At 42.7% G+C, this 17,775-nt stretch overlaps 1 protein-coding gene across 3 annotated transcripts; it reads right to left on the reverse strand.

The window, feature by feature from the left end:
• Nucleotides 1-473: 473 nt before the first annotated feature.
• Nucleotides 474-15,280, reverse strand: CDK5RAP3 (CDK5 regulatory subunit associated protein 3). 3 transcript variants are annotated; one of them, XM_075176996.1, is made up of 14 exons: nucleotides 15,201-15,280; nucleotides 13,213-13,258; nucleotides 11,709-11,840; nucleotides 10,583-10,683; nucleotides 9,356-9,404; nucleotides 8,260-8,438; nucleotides 6,882-7,018; nucleotides 6,140-6,293; nucleotides 5,960-6,049; nucleotides 4,911-4,992; nucleotides 4,102-4,190; nucleotides 1,076-1,281; nucleotides 804-975; nucleotides 474-597 (listed from the first exon to the last, which is right to left on the reverse strand). In XM_075176996.1, exons 1-14 carry the CDS (start codon nucleotides 15,204-15,206, stop codon nucleotides 532-534), a joined length of 1,509 nt encoding a protein of 502 aa, XP_075033097.1. In that variant the 5' UTR covers nucleotides 15,207-15,280; the 3' UTR covers nucleotides 474-531. The 3 variants fall into 3 exon arrangements, with proteins under 3 accessions (XP_075033097.1, XP_075033096.1, XP_075033098.1); XM_075176995.1 differs by lacking the exon at nucleotides 15,201-15,280 and adding an exon at nucleotides 15,047-15,155; XM_075176997.1 differs by lacking the exon at nucleotides 15,201-15,280 and adding an exon at nucleotides 14,851-15,016.
• Between the last annotated feature and the right edge of the window lie 2,495 nt (nucleotides 15,281-17,775).

Consider the following 17,775-nt stretch of genomic DNA (forward strand, 5'->3'; position numbering starts at 1 on the left):
AGACCTACAAAGCATCACACCCAAAGGCTGTGTTTAGTCACAGATACCCCAAGGTGATGCTCCTATAACCCGTTTTCAGCCAAATCCCGCAGTGTCATTCTTTTAACCAGACCAGTCAGAAAGTGACAAAGCATGGCATCCCGCCCACTGGCAGAGCTGCACGTATTATACCAAGCTGTGCTTACAGGTATTGCTTCGTGGGCCTGCTGATTAATAGATGCCATCACTCAGTGTCCAGCTGGAGGGTGCAGCTTTCCCCCAAGTACTGAGATAACGAGCAGCCAGAATAATGAGCAGTGACAGGTCACTCGTCATTCTGATGGGATGTAATTAGGGAGTCAGGAAGAGGGGATAGGCGTGCATCTCGCAGTGTGGTAATATGAGGGAGATGGAATGTGTCATCCACAGGACTGAGAGCTAAGGGGGTGTACAGTCATTCACTTTACACTGCAGCATAACAGACTCTCATACACTTTACAGACATGATACTTTAATGTATAAACTGGTCCACAGTCTGAAGTCTCACGATGATCAAAGTCCAGTACCAATTAGTTTCACAGGGCGGTTGTTATACCTCCGAGATAGGTCTGCTTCAATCTGTAACAAAATGTAGGCATGTGAAGAGCTCAAGTTGATGGCAGTCCACAACAAGCAGTATCCTGTCTCTATATAACTCCTGCCTTTTACTCCGGCTTCTTGAAGGATCTGCAGACACTAATCCATCCAGCATCCTCATCCTTTTGTCTCCTCCCATCACTTTCCTATTTCCTACCCCAATCCTGCTAACCTGTCCCAACACTCACCTGTTTCTGAAGTTCACGACTTCTCTCCTGAAGAAGCGTCAGCTTAGGTTGTAGGCTCTCCATCTCCTCTCCTGCTGATCTTCCTCTCACCAACCAGGCCTCCCTCTTCCTCTCCAAGAGTTCGGCCTGCTTTAGGCGCTGTCGTAGTAGATCCGTTACACGATTCACATACCTGGAACAGATGTTGCTCGACATATAACCCAGATGTTCTATGACTCACCCTGATCTACTGAATAAGGTAACTGAGAAATACACAATATAGACACACTAACCGTGGAGATGCAAGAATTAGGAAAAGATGGCGCATTCTGACATCCGTCAAGCGGCCAATAAGATCTCGTACATGTGATAGCATGGCAGACACTTTATCACGGCTTTGTCCCTGTAAAATGGGTGGCGCTGCTTGGAACTGTGTGACAGTGACAATGTCAGTGTCACCATCCAGATCATGGAGCCACTGAAATAGGAAGAGCTCCAACTGGGAAGGAGAAAATGTTAGAGAGATTGAGAAGAGGGAGAAGATTACAAAGAGAGTGAGCTCAAGACTCAAGGGGGAATAAAACAAAAGACAATGTGAGGGAAGAAGAGGGAAGACAGGACTACAGTAGGGGGTAAGAATGTGAGAAAGAGGGAAATAACAACACTATTATTATTATTGTTGATTTGTAAGACTCTGCAGTGCTGGACAGAGGGAACACAGAGCATACACAAAACAGGGATATACAAGGTAGACACAATATATACAGGTGGGGGGGGGGGAGAGAGAGGAGGGAGAGGGTGGGATAGAGGACAGAGAGAGCGGGACGGAGACACACACAGGAGAGGGACAGGTGGAAGAGGGATAGGGAGACAGCAACTTGGTGGGGGACTAAGGACAGAGCAGAAGACACAGAACAAGAGTGCAAGGATACACAGGGCCGCCATCAGGGGGGTACGGCCGATATAGCTGTGGGGGGCCCGGAAACAACCCTCCGTCTGTTCGGGCCCCCTGGTCTATCCAGGGCCCCTCACAGCTGATACCGGCCTCCCCCTGTGATCTTCCGCATTGAGGCGACTCCCAGTCACTTATAGGCTGGGCGCGCACGTGTGGTGGTGTCATCATTGTGCAGAGCGCACCTAGTCATTCAGTGACTGGGAGCCGCCACAACATGCAAACAACAAGGTAAGTGAATTAAATCTATTGTAATATAGGGAGGGGGGAGAAGGGCAGCATCTATTGTAATATGGGGAGGGGGGAGCAGCGCAGCATCTATTGTAATATGGGGATGGGGAGCAGCACAGCATCTATTGTAATATGGGGAGGGTGGCAGCGCTGCATCTATTGTAATATGGGGAGGGTGGCAGCGCAGCATCTATTGTAATATGGGGAGGGGGAGCAGCACAGCATCTATTGTAATATGGGGAGGGGGAGCAGCACAGCATCTATTGTAATATGGGGAGGGTGGCAGCGCTGCATCTATTGTAATATGGGGAGGGTGGCAGCGCAGCATCTATTGTAATATGGGGAGGGGGAGCAGCGCTGCATCTATTGTAATATGGGGAGGGGGAGCAGCGCTGCATCTATTGTGATATGGGGAGGGGGAGCAGCGCAGCATCTATTGTGATATGGGGAGGGGGAGCAGCGCAGCATCTATTGTAATATGGGGAGGGGGAGCAGCGCAGCATCTATTGTAATATGGGGAGGGGGAGCAGCGCAGCATCTATTGTAATATGGGGAGGGGGAGCAGCGCAGCATCTATTGTAATATGGGGAGGGGGAGCAGCGCAGCATCTATTGTAATATGGGGAGGGTGGCAGCGCAGCATCTATTGTAATATGGGGAGGGGGAGCAGCGCTGCATCTATTGTAATATGGGGAGGGGGAGCAGCGCAGCATCTAATGTAATATGGGGAGGGGGAGCAGCGCAGCATCTATTGTAATATGGGGAGGGGGAGCAGCGCAGCATCTATTGTAATATGGGAAGGGGGAGCAGCGCAGCATCTATTGTAATATGGGGAGGGGGAGCAGCGCAGCATCTATTGTAATATGGGGAGGGGGAGCAGCGCAGCATCTATTGTAATATGGGGAGGGTGGCAGCGCAGCATCTATTGTAATATGGGGAGGGGGAGCAGCGCTGCATCTATTGTAATATGGGGAGGGGGAGCAGCGCAGCATCTAATGTAATATGGGGAGGGGGAGCAGCGCAGCATCTATTGTAATATGGGGAGGGGGAGCAGCGCAGCATCTATTGTAATATGGGGAGGGGGAGCAGCGCAGCATCTATTGTAATATGGGGAGGGGGAGCAGCGCAGCATCTATTGTAATATGGGGAGGGGGAGCAGCGCAGCATCTAATGTAATATGGGGAGGGGGAGCAGCGCAGCATCTATTGTAATATGGGGAGGGGGAGCAGCGCAGCATCTATTGTAATATGGGGAGGGGGAGCAGCGCTGCATCTACTGTAATATGGGGAGGGGGAGCAGCGCAGCATCTAATGTAATATGGGGAGGGGGAGCAGCGCAGCATCTATTGTAATATGGGGAGGGGGAGCAGCGCAGCATCTATTGTAATATGGGGAGGGGGAGCAGCGCAGCATCTATTGTAATATGGGGAGGGGGAGCAGCGCAGCATCTATTGTAATATGGGGAGGGGGAGCAGCGCAGCATCTATTGTAATATGGGGAGGGGGAGCAGCGCAGCATCTATTGTAATATGGGGAGGGGGAGCAGCGCAGCATCTATTGTAATATGGGGAGGGGGGCAGCGCAGCATCTATTGTAATATGGGGAGGGGGAGCAGCGCAGCATCTATTGTAATATGAGGAGGGGGAGCAGCGCAGCATCTATTGTAATATGGGGAGGGGGAGCAGCGCAGCATCTATTGTAATATGGGGAGGGGGAGCAGCGCAGCATCTATTGTAATATGGGGAGGGGGAGCAGCGCAGCATCTATTGTAATATGGGGAGGGGGAGCAGCGCAGCATCTATTGTAATATGGGGAGGGGGAGCAGCGCAGCATCTATTGTGATATGGGTAGGGGGTAGCGGAGCATTTACTGTGCTGAGGGAGGGTAGTGCATATACGGCGAAGAGGGGGTGCTACCAGATTAACTAGTACTGGGCCCCATGGTTTCTGATAGCATCCTTGAGGATACATATGAAAGTACAATTAGGCACACAGATACCAATGGATAGTTTTAGCTAGCAACAATCTAGTGAAACACTGGTTTGAAGGATGTGTTACAGTTATAGAAATAATGACACTGAGATTGCAAAATTAGAAGTAGAGAAAAGTGAGTAATTTAGATGGATATGGTCATAGTCACCTCCATTAATTCATCAACATATTGATTTCGAGTTTCTGTGTATTCCAAAACTGTGAGTGCATCAGATCCTCGTGCCACACCTAAAGGGACTGAGAAAAATAAAAGCTGGAGTTACCCACAAGAAGCAACCAAAATGGACCTACAATGGACCTATATTTAACCTAATTAGGTTAAATATAGTAGGTCAACATTTTCCAAAAGTATGTTTCCATGGTTATCTCACTAATCAAGTACACTTGAAGGAAGAATAAGATTCAACCGTCCAGTAACCCACAGAACGGAGGCTGAACCATCCAGTGTCCCAAAGAAGGCCAGAGACTGAACCATGCTTCCAACCCAACAGTGTTCTCCAGAAGAATGGAGATGGAACCTGAGTGACTCCAAAATAAGGCCTAGACCACTGAGTGCCCCTAATATGATGAAGACTGAATTATCATATCTCCCCTAAGGAGACTGAAACTGACACTGCACTATCTATCTTCTCTCAAGAAAACTAACATTGAAGTCTTCAGTATTCCCCAGCAGAGCTGAAATGAGACATCCATCACCCCCCGCCCCCAGTGAAACAGACATTAAACCATGCACAAGACTAATCAGTGACCTGCAGTGGCCAACAATAAACCATCTAGTGTTCCCCAGAAGGGCTTCAATGTGACTATATTGTACTCTGCTCACAGGATCACTGAGAGCGATCCACTCCCACTGCCCATATCCTGTAAAAGAGTCACTGGAAGGCTAATACTGTGTTACCAAGGCAATAGAATCATCATAAGAATATGCCAAGTATTAATTTCAGTCCTAGATCTCACCATCATGGCCATCTTTCAGCACAGTGATTCCAACTGGCTCTGTCTCTTCAGTGTCCCAGATTATACCGCCTGCTTCTCCAGTCTGAAAACAGAAACATCGCCCATTATTCCCCACCCAGACTGGTCTTCCTTACTCTGCAAGAGAACAATTCTCAATAAGGTGGTCACCTACTCCTGTGAGTAGTGTGAGCAACCATATGAGAAAATTAGATATTCTCAGGATCGGTTTTCTGAAAACCGAGCCCACCCGAACTTAGGGGATCCGAGTAGGCTCGCGAGCCGGCTCGTTACTTTTGCGCGTCCTTGGATCTGAATCGAGGCAAAACGTCATTGTTGCCTCGATTCCATAAGTACCTCCCTCCCCAGGAGATCCAGCGCCACTGGTCACACAGAAACAGGGGTAGCAGTGTGCTTGTCACTCTCCAGTCTCCAGTGCCACTGCTCATACAGAAACAGGAGGGGTAGCTGTGTGCTTGTCACTCTCCAGTCTCCAGTGCCACTGCTCATACAGAAACAGGAGGGGTAGCAGTGTTCTTGTCACTTGACAAAAAATGACTGGAAATTAATGTTATTGAGGTTAATAATAATGTAGGGATAAAAAAAGAGCCAAATGATGTGATTTTATAAAAAAAAACAAAAAAAACCCTGAATTTTAGAAAAAAAACAAAAAAAAACACAGGGGCGGTGTTGCCAGAACCAAAACACGAAGTTAATCCAGATCCAAAACCAAAACACAGGGTCAGTGAACATCTCCAGAGAAAATATAATCGCACACCTCACAGATTAAGGTTTTATTAGGCATAAATTTGTACATTTGGCACACAGTGCAATGTATAACATGATTTAGTAAATATAAAGTAAGATGGTGTATTTTTCATATGGAATATAGACATAAATGGGAATGATCTTAATAGAAACAACAATTATTAACATTCAGTGCGAGTTTTCAAGTAGATAAAGGAATTGCTCGTACATCTCTTGCATATTCAAGACAATATAAAGATGAAACATTCCCTAATCTATTCCTTTGCCCAGTACAAGTATCTTACCTCTGACTCTGAAACGATGCCCCAATCTATCTCTTCTGATGTCTGCTGAGCTGAAGAATCTGTAGCCAACCCCAAGTCTCCCCAGTCAATCTGAGAAAACACAAACAAACATAAAACAGAGTGTTACAAGGATAGTGGTGACAGCATCTATAAACTTTCATAGCACTGACTCTTACTTACATCTCCTTCCTCTGTGCTCTGGGGAACCTCCTCAACTTCCTTAACCTCTGGCCGCTCTACTGTCTCTGGGGTCTCCCCTGTGCGCCACTCATACACGGTGGTGTCCCCACGTTCCTGCACATGCCGGAGAAGGGCAAGCGCCTGCTCTGGGGAGCTCAAGTAAGTGAGAAAAATTATCCCCAGTGTTCTATAGAACTTAAGATATGCTCATATCTATAATATGTTGCACCACACTTTTACCTACACAACTGTCTGTGCAGCTGTTTTTATGTAAGCTTCTGAGAGGCCCTATACCAGCGATAGAGTGAAATATGTGGAGGGAAGCAGCCTTCAAAGGGAGGAGAGGACAGTGCACTCCATCCTCCTTCCTGCAACGCGCAGAGAAGGTGACGCGACACAGTAGTCGCCTGTCCCCGTTCTGATAAGATCAGAAGCAGCCGGCTGAGAAGCCGCAGGTAAAGCGCTCAGCGGGGGCCTGTTGTCCACCACTGCCTGATACACTGTGACACAGCAGAACTTATTGTAGCAACAAATATATACAAATATATACAACTGCTCAACAGTAGTTGAACAGTACAGAAGGTCAAAAAGACAAAACAAATCAGTAAAATGTGGTAAGAACGGCTCGTGCAAGCCAATAAATTAAAAAGTCAAGTGAAGTGGACAACACCTTCAATGCTAACCTAATACCTACTGACTACTCCCATACCCCTGCTCTCCGAATGACTCCTAGTATCCTTACCTGTCGCAGACAAACGTCACACAGGCCTGATATAACTGGATTGCAGGTAAGATAGCAGCAGTTTCTGTTGCAACCTGTCTTAGCACCGCCGGGACATCACAAACCAACATCTGAAGTTCCTTGTGGACATCCTCTCCCTGTGTAGAAGAGACATTGGAAAGTAGGGGTATGGGTCAAAGTAAACAGAGAACAAGAGGGGTGAGAGTGCTTCTCCAATAGTGAGAAGTGATTGGTGGAGCAGCAAACGTATCTGTGGAATGCGTCATGTTGGATACAATGGATGGAGCTATTAGCAGTGCGGGAAGTAGAGCATCTGTCTGCAAAAGTAGCTTGAAAGTCTGGGAACTAATGTCCCTGGAGTAGTGACCCAGGGGTTCCTGAACTCACTTGGGGAGTGGTGACCCTCACTTGATACTATGGCACTGTGCACGAAACCCACATTTCAGCTATCACATCACTTCCTATGCTCTGGCCTTCTGGCTTAGCAGGAAAGAATTTTTTACATCTCGCCCAAAAGGCTGGGGGCGTCTTGCACGGTCACTATTTATTTATTTTTCTCACTGTATGTCGTTTCACTTATTTTTATCTTTTCTTTTCTCACAGATTGGCGGCTGTGCGGCAGCCCTTATGGGTTCGATCCCTAATGATCTAAGGGAGGTGGTGTGGTCCTAGTAGCTGCCACTTCCCTGAACCCTCTGAGGTCTCCCCTTCCTGGAGGAGGCAGAAGATTCTGTGCTATGGGGGAAGCTTTGGCGGAACCCGAGGCAAAAGGGCCCCCCCATGCCTTGCAGAAAAGGGTGTTTAAAGACTCTTGCTCCTCTAAGGGGTCTTTTGGCTCAGGGGGGGGACCCTTCCCCTTTTGAGGAGGGTCTGAAAACCGTACTCTTGAGCACATTTTTTAGGTTTTCACTTTTTTCGAGCACTTGGGAATAAAGCATGTTCCAGGCTTTCAATAAAAACAAAATCTGTCTGCAAGGGTCAAGTATCAAGTTTTCTATTGGTGGTAAAAGAGAATTTGATTAAGTATGAGAAGCAGTATGTCCAAAATTTGCTTGTAAATCATTTAAGCCAATTTTCCTGTTATATACATGGCACTATGCAGTCTGGTTGCTTAGTCCAACTGCAGAAAGTGTGCAAAATTGGAGCACCAAACAGAGCTGGCTGCCTGCATCTTTGTATTGAGCCACCAGCTTGGATTTGTATTGTTTACAGTGCCGTAACGAGCCAACTTGGCTGAAAACTACCAAACTGATCACTAAGAGCTATTGTCAGTCTTAAAGCGGTCTCTGCAGAAAAGGAGAGGCTGGGAAGGGGCGAGATACAGGAAGTGGGCAGGATTGTTGATGGAACTGTAGAGGTCAGTGTTAGGAGCACTCACACTGATCCTATAGCGTTTGCAGCTGCTATAATACTGCTCTCGCTGCTCTGCTGCACCGTGAACACACTCTTCTGCCCGACGCTCACTCTCCACAACCAGCTGCTGACACCGAGACATCTGCTTCTTCAAGGCTGGGATCTCATAGCTCACACTGCGCACTAGCAGACTGCCACTCTCCGCTGCGGAAGACAGATACACAGTACCACCTTTACACACCAGAGGTGGTATACGTTTCTATGACAGATCCTTTTACATGAGTGTGGGCTGTGTTGCTTTCATGTCTTATTCTACCCAAGCAAATTTAATATTGATATTTCAGGACATTCAGGGGTTTGTTTTGGAACCACACTAAACTAGAAGCTTTCATGTTTTACATACATTAGCTAGGGAAAAAAAGACAACAATAAAAGATACAGAATAATAAAACACTTTTTCCATAATGTCACATAATCAAACAAAGTCAGATAAATAAATGTGAGTTTAGTTATCCCAAATCCAGGAAATATGTGCAGAACAGTCTCAGGGAATTATAGGAACATGCCGACTTTTGATTTTTTATGGATTTCTGTTTTTTGTTGTACCTTTTTCACATGCAAAAAATCTATGTCTTAAAGATTGGGCACATTTGCACAAATAGAAATGCAACTGTTCTATGCAATGCGGGAGCTTCTTGTTTTGAACGTTCACAAATGACCCTGTAGGAGGGGTGTTTCTCATTTTACACGCAAGGCAGTGCCCTGCCATCCCGCTCCCTTGTCTCATAATCTCAGTCACCGCACTACAGTGATTGCATGAAGAAGAGCAAGAAACTCATTGTCGCCCTGCACTCCTTTTGCAATCAGTTATTGCAGAGTGTCCACTGACCAGAGCACTTGGTGAGATAGGGAGAGACATGTTGGGGGCAAGGAACCAAGGCAAGAATCTCATCTCTACCGCCCCCCAGTGGTGCAGCTTGAAACAAGGTTCTCACTTCATAGCAGTAGCGGTACTGCCATGCAGAAAGAGCGACGGGAACAATTAGTCTGGACTATTTCATATATAAGATCTCTGTAGATCAAATACAAACAGAATGGTGAAAACAAGATCAAATACTCACCCAAATAGGTATTATCAGCCTGGTACAGAGATATCACCTCCTGCCAGTCCTGTAGTGGGAGATGTAAAGTTAGAATGAGCTCTGTGTAGTAAAATATTAGCATTGGAGTTGTAGACATAAATAATATTCACTGAACACATTGTAGATTATATAAATCACTTTTACACCACTTTAAATGTAAAAAATTACTTCACTTCAAGTCAAGTGTGAGTGGAGCTGACCACACATGGAAGTGGTCAAAACGGACAAGATGCTGACATTTGGTGCATGGGCTGAGCAGCCAGATCTCTTCTGGTTGAACTGGAACGACTATAGAGCAGACCAATTTACCAACATTCATGATAATAACCTAACCCAATCTGATCAGATCATTATCAGACATTAGTTTAGTTTTAGACCTATACACATTACAATATAAAGCTAATTGCCCTATACTGCTGCCAATATCACAGAGTTCAAGGCCAGTATTTGTCATTTATGATGAGTGCAGAATTAGTTTCTAAACTCTATGTATTGTATTATTATTATTATTTAATTGTGAAGGTATTTCAAGTGTCTTATACATGTTTTTATTACTGTAACACAAATTTGTAATTACTGTTGTGTGTGTTTAACACCTAACATTTATTTTAGCTTGTTAAATTCAGTCTGAGCAAAGACATTTATTGATTTCCAATAAGTAAATGGGATGCGAATATATGTAAACAAAAATATAATTTTATATATATATATATATATATATATATATATATATATATATATATATATATATATATCCCTTCAGTGCTTATAAGGAACAGTTGTGTACTATAAAGAATCCCGAGCAACAAAATGTAAATTACAGATATGAGAAGGCACCTTGGACTTCTATAATAAAAATTCCTAGATTGATAAAAGTTCATGTGAAACCAAAATGTCATTTTACCTTTGTAAGCTATAATATAAGTGATTTGTATTCTAAAGTGCTGCTGTATTCATGTTACAGCCATTAAACAAAGACTGACGCCAGGTTCACATTATAGTGTGTACCAAAGCAGAAAGAGTAGATGTCATTGGCAACTGGTCTGTACTTACTAGGTGACATTGGATTTCTGTGACCTGTATAAATATATTCGACCAGCAGTCTTGTGACTCTATATAGTCATGGAACTCATAGATGACTGTAACAACCTTATAATTTACAGTAGGGGATTATCAAATACATTTTCTACCAGTAATATGTAATACCTTCATTCTCTGGGAGGAATATCGTCCAAACAGGTTCTTGCTGGCTGCTTCTGTCGCCTTCAATATCTCAACAATTTTTAAGCAGTGGAAGTAATTGATATCTGGGATAATGAATAACAGATGTAAATACCCCGTACTGACCCAAATATTCTGCATCTTATCCGTATACTTTCATATATATGATGATTTTATGTATCATCTCGCTTAGTCAGTCACCCCATCATCTACATTACAGTGCCACATCTCTTCCATCCTTTATGACCCATTATCATCATCATCATCATCACCATTTATTTATATAGCGCCACTGATTCCGCAGCGCTGTACAGAGAACTCACTCACATCAGTTCCTGCCCCATTGGAGCTTACAGTCTAAATTCCCTAACACACACACACACACACACACAGACAGACAGACAGACAAACTAGGGTCAATTTTGATAGCAGCCAATTAACCTACCAGTATGTTTTTGGAGTGTGGGAGGAAACCGGAGCACCCGGAGGAAACCCACACAAACACGGGGAGAACATACAAACTCCACACAGATAAGGCCATGGTCAGGAATTGAACTCATGATCCCAGTGCTGTGAGGCAGAAGTGCTAACCACTTAGCCACTGTGCTGCCCCATTACAGTGTTACTGTCACCTACATAGCAATGCACACAAGTCATTTTTTTCAGCTGAGCCAATATTTAGGAGAATGCAGTCTATGACCTGACTAGGAAACCGTGGCGTAACCAAGGCCTCAGTAATGTTACTGGTTCTAAATGTACTGATTCTGCAATATCAGCTCTCCAAGTGATTCAGCATCCTTACATACCCCACATGTGCCCCCATTTCACTCCATATCCCAGATGTCCTCTCATATGCCCCCATTTTCAGCATATGCCACATGTATCCCCTCCATATGCCCCATTTCATCATCACTGTTTATTTATAAAGGCACCACAACTTCAATAGCGCTGGACAGCCAGCATGCAAATACAAGAATATAATTAAGTGTAAAAACATACAAATAAGTATGATTATAAAAGCATGAATACAATAATGAATATGTGTCAGACACAACAATTCCCCCACATAACCCACATCCATACCCCCTTCCCCCCTTCCCCCATATCTCACATGCTCCTGACAGCAGATTCCGGATATCTTCATGCTCTGGCATGTCCTGCAGTGATTGGTTCATCTTCTCTCTAATCTGCAGTACCTTGCTCTGCCACTTCAGTGTACAATGTCTCCGATCCACCAACCAATCTGCAAAGCAACAGAATGTAAGCTTCCAAACACAATGAGAAACATTTATAACAACTGCTGCCGGGCAAAGAAGGCAAATAATGTTTCATGCTAGGACTACATATCTACATCTGAAAATAGCCTTTATTTCCTCCAAACTGCAATGATTACCTTAAGGAAGACACAGTGAGTTTTTAATTTTATTCATTTTGATTCAAGCAGATATTAATGATTAACAGCTTGTTATGCAATTACTATGGCAATCTTAGTCACATGACATATCGTGTAGCGAGCAAAGAGGCTTTGGAAAACCACCAATGAGCTTCCTTACTGGCTCAAGAGAGACACTTTTATTTCTTTTCTTTTTCGCAGTGGCAGCTTTATAAACCTCCCTCACTTAGATATTTTGAAAAGGGATCACTGTTGTTGGAAAACCTCCTGGAAAAATTAAACACAGCTTCATGTTGAAGAGGTACAAAACTTGTGGAGTTGCACTTATGGGAATCTGGCTGTAATGCAAGCAGGGTATGAATGGAAAATCAGTGCTGTGATAGAGAGATGGGGCCAAACTTTTCCAGTGGTGATTCTCCTCCAGGATACTTCAGTACAAAGGCTCCAAAGGTGTTCTGACTCGGGTCAGATCACCTATATGTGATCAGTCTTCGGGGCAAATTTACCAAGCTGCGGGTTTAAAAAAGTGGAAATGTTGCCTATAGGAACCAATCAGATTCTAGTTATTTATTTAGAACATTCTACAAAATGACAGCTAGAATCTGAGTGGTTGCTATAGGCAACATCTCCACTCTTTCAAACCTGCAGCTTGATAAATGTACCCCTTCATTTACTGTACATCTGCGCATCCCCAGTTTTGAAGTGAGCAGGGACAACAGTCTCTAACCCATCACTTCATAATAATGTTCACAGCAGCACAGAGGTGATGAGTGTGCTGATCTGGTGAGAGGCAGTGAACTGTGTCCCTACCTGTGATCGTGTTAGTGAAGGCAAGGCTGCATGTCACAGGGACGTGAAGGGGAATGAAAACAAGCAAATCCACAGACTGAGGGTTAGATTGTGGAACAAGCAGTGTCTCCCTACATAGCAGTGATTTGACACACCTCTGAATCAAGTGCAGGAAAATACTAGTATTGCAGTTAAACAATGTTCACACATCATGCGTGCAAAGCAGAGAGAACAAGTCCACCCCCATTTAACTCCGTTGTGACATATTTTCAGAAACAATGTGATATATCTATAAATATATCATATTGTGAATGTAGGGTAGAGACAAATAAAATCCGGATTCTATTTGCTGTATATATTGTTAGAAATATCCCCTCTTTGTCACCATAAATCTTAGCCCAACAAATACAAATTACTTATTACTTCTACTCACCCAGCAGTTTGCTGGTTTGGATGTCAATTGGCACATTCTGTATGTCCTATGAGAAAATAAAACAGAGTGAGGCATTCACTTTATTGAAGGATTGCATTATCTATAACCTTATCCCATAAGATATTTTGACAAAATCAATTTGCCCTCAAATCACTATAATTTTATTCATAGTTGCCCATTCCTGTTTATTTAAAAAAAAAGTTGATGTTACTCTGCCTATTGACTTGTGCTTAACTACGAGGCGTTAAAGTATTTTTTTTAATTAATTTATTCAACTGAGGTAAATGCCATTGGAAAATAAGTAGGAGAAACGGGAACAAACCATTAATTATTAGGTGAAATAAAACAGAGCTGTTTATTCCTGAAGCACTACACCTTTTCCTAGAGAGCTTAAATCCTGCAACAGAAAACCAACCCTGCACAGAGCCGTAACTTAAAATTTTAGTGCCTGAGGCGAAAAACAAATATTCATGAACTGCACCCCCTTCAGTGTTGCGCCCTGAGCGGTCGCCCCTATTTCACTCAGATTAGCTGGAAAAGTTGGCATTCCTTTAAGGAAACCATATATTAGCATAGAGTGGATTTTATGGACCACATCTGTAGCAGACGTGACAATTGTGTGGTTCTATCACGTGATATATTAAACTCAACCTGTCACCTCCCCAATCACAGGTCTGCAAAATTTTAGGTATTGAAAACTTTTTTAATAATACTTTTATATTCTTAATTATACTCCTGTGTACATCAAGAAATAATATATAATAAAAAATTACCACATCACATTTACCTATAAGGGGGTTATATACATTTTCAAGAGAAAACAAGAAGTTTTATTGTTCTTGACATATTTATTGTGAAATACGAAGAACTGTAGATGATATCACTGTGTTTTTGTTTTAATTACATAATAAAATCAAACAATAATAGAAACTAAACCATAATTATTGAAAAAATCATTAACATCTTTTTTTTTTTTCATTTTTCGCTTATAAGTTTCGTCTCTGTGTATCATCCAGCAGTAGTCAGCCATCATGCTCATGTCCAAACGACCCTGTTATCTTCTTTCTACATCTTTAACGTCTTGGTGGAACCGTTCACCCTGTTCTTCACTGTAGTCTCCGAGATTATTCGGGAAATGCTCAATATGTAAATTCAAAAAATGTACCTTTAAACTCATATTGTAGCCAAGGTTTCTGTAACTATTAAGCATTTCCCTGATAATTTATTTCTGGCACTAAAATTTTAAGTTACGGCTCTGTGCAAGGTTGGTTTTCTGTTTCAGGGTTTAAGCTCTCTAGGAAAAGGTGTAGTGCTTCAGGAATAAACAGATCTGTCTTATTTCACCTAATAATTAATTGTTTGTTACCGTTTCTCCTACTTAATTTCCAGTTGCATTCACCTCAGTTGAATAAATTGATAAAAAAAAACAAAACAACTTTAACCGACTAAATTAATTTAAGACAATGTTTTATAATAAATGTAGGTAGAATACATTTATTATTTTAAAGAATATGAAAGCAATGACATTCATAAATACACTGTTTGCAGAAAAATGTGATGTGATATGCAAAATCAGGAGTCATTTAAATCTATAAATATCACATGAATTCGTTATAAAAAGCTTTTATCATCGCAGACCTGTGTAATAATTCTGTCCCCACATCACCCTGTCCATCTGGTGTCTCCTATCTCTGGAGACTCAAGAATATAACTCTCTCCACAGCCTGGAGTGAGATGGCAACAGCCCCTAGACCCAAAGTAGGCAAAGGTGTTTCTCCAGATGTGGTTGAACTACAAGTCCCAGCATGCACAGCTAGACCCTGACAGTACATACAGAGACTTGTACTTCCATAGCAGCTGGAGAGCCAGAGGTTACTTAGACCCAGCTATAATCCCATGACGTATAACTGCAAGATCAGACAGCCACCGCAATATTAGACGTCTGTAACGTACGTCCATCATCCCCCCCAACCCCCTCCCGGTCAGACCTGCATCACGGCTCCGGTAACTCTTAGAACACGTGTCCGGAATACATCGATCTCACCAATCACAGCCCGGAGCGCCTCGTATCTGATCCCACCCACAAATTTAAACCGCCAATGACTGAAGCGCAGCTCAACTATATGACGAAGGCATATTCGACCAATAATGTGGGTGCAGTACCAGGCAGCGGCGATAGGGGCTGTAGCGAGCTGTCTTCTATGACCTATCCCTATGGACTGCAGGTCTATGTTTCCTTATAGTATTACTAACCTAGCTCCAGTCCATTGTGTGTATGAACACTTATTTACAGACTTTCTCATATGAAATTAATTTAATGGCAATTTTTCCCATTTCAGCCAGGTTATAATGCATATGGTTTTAATTTTTACATGTTTTTTGAAATATGTTCTAGGGCAGCTCTGTTGCTGAGCCGAAGCATATATATACTGTGTCTGCAAATTTTGGAGCACTTCACTCTCCATCATGTCAATCATATTTACTGGATTCGACAGTTCACTTTTTTCATTTTAAATACTCTTCAATTAATGTTAACTTCTTAAGACTCGAGAATAAGAATAGATTGTTAGAATTACCCCAAACATGGAGAGTAATAGGGATTTTATTGTGCAGTTAATCATTACTGAAAAACAGAGACATTACCAGGGATAACTGTTTCCAGCAGGAGGCACCTCTTTAAAAGCTGGGAATGTCCATGGAAAAAAAGAGACAGGTGGCAACTGTAATACTACACTTGGCTTAATTAAATAATTATGTTAAACTTGTAACATTAATTGTGTTCAGTTTGATTTAATTGGATTCAAATTGGAAAGTGGAACCCATTAGATGATGAAATGGGTCATTTTTTTGGGCAACTATAGTACAGTTGTAAATGGTAGAATAACAGCTTGTAAATAATAAGATATTTCTGCAAAACTGACTTGTGTCCAATTTAATTGTCCATTCAAAACTTGTTTTGAACCTGTAGTTTTAGTAGTCTATTTACTTTTTATTTAGGTTAATATATATATATGTTTTTAGGGGGGTAGTGCTGCTGACTGATCCCCAACCTTTACCTTTATTCCATGGCCTATGTCTCCGATCACTGAGAGTCCCCCTGTTATAGTGTAACCAGCCCAGCCTGGTTCTAGTTGATGCTTTTATAGTGGGGGAGCAGACATTCATCCCCCTGCTTTAGCGGGAACCTGCCCAGGCTATAGCACTTGTGAGGGTTATTCTTCTTATGGGGCGGTCACCTTGTTTAAAAAATACATATTATTTCCTTTTTTTTTAAACTATCATCATCAGCACACTTCTTTACACAAAGGCTTAGATAGCTGAAATACTGTAATAGATACACATATTAAGACGCATATATCTATAGATGGTGTTCCTGAGAACTCGCATATAATATATTCAGGATGGTCATGGTACTGGAAATGATAAACTAGATTTAGCCCTCTCATCTAATCAATGCTGGAGAAATTGTGGCAGAGATGGCACATTTCTCCATATCAGGTGGGAGTATCTCATCGTTCAACAGTTGTGGAGCAACACCTTAGATCTGACAGAGGGTTACATAGGGATCCACCCACATTCCCTGGCCAAATCCACCCACAAATTGTTAATGCATATCAGTAATGCTTCCAAGTTACTAATACGTAGATATTGGAAAAGCCTCTCCCACCTTCAAGAATTGCTTAACTACTTTGTGTTTAAATTGTGTTTGGTATGTTTACCATGGAATACATAACAGGTTAACTACATTATATACTACCTAAATGCCATAAGACTTGGCACCCCTGATTCTAATATCACAATTCTTCAACTGCGGGCATGTCCAACAGCTCCCTGCAAGGGCTTTTCCTCAGTTTCTTTGCCCTATCTGTCTTCCCTATGTCCCTTCATCATCATCAGCTATTTATATAGTGCCACTAATTCCGCAGTGCTGTAGAGAGAACTCACATCAATCCCTGCCATATTGGAGCTTACAGTCTAAATTCCCTAACACACACAGATGAGAGAGACTACGGTCAATTTAATAGCAGTCAATTAACCTACTAGTATGTTTTTGGAGTGTGGGAGGAAACCCACGCAAACCCGAAGAGAACATACAAACGCCACACAATCCCTTGAATATGTCACACACAAAAATCTGTAACTATATTCTATTCATAAGTAATGCACATTTAGGCTCCTACCCCTCATTCTAATGAGTCTAATCATCAGATTCTTATAGAGTTCATCTGAGTTCTAGGTGATGTCTACTGTTTTGTCGTGAACATAGGGAACTTACAGTTATTTATAAGGGATGAATCATAACTGCATTGTAAATATGTTATATCAAATGAATCCATTGATAAGTTCAGCTACTAAAGTGTAAAATGTGAATACAGAAAGTCTGTTGTATGCGTATTTGCGCATTCCAGTGTGAGAAGATAGGAGTGTCACCTATGGCAGCTTCAAAGAACTCTTGCTGTGAGATATATCCTGACACAAGTTAGTTTTTGGACTCCTGAATAGACTTTGTGGGGCCGGTCACAGCTGGACATCCTTGCAGCCCAAGGCAGCATTTTGAAGGCC

This window comes from Mixophyes fleayi, chromosome 6 (assembly GCF_038048845.1).
Source record: "Mixophyes fleayi isolate aMixFle1 chromosome 6, aMixFle1.hap1, whole genome shotgun sequence".
NCBI classification, from domain to species: Eukaryota; Metazoa; Chordata; class Amphibia; order Anura; family Limnodynastidae; genus Mixophyes; species Mixophyes fleayi.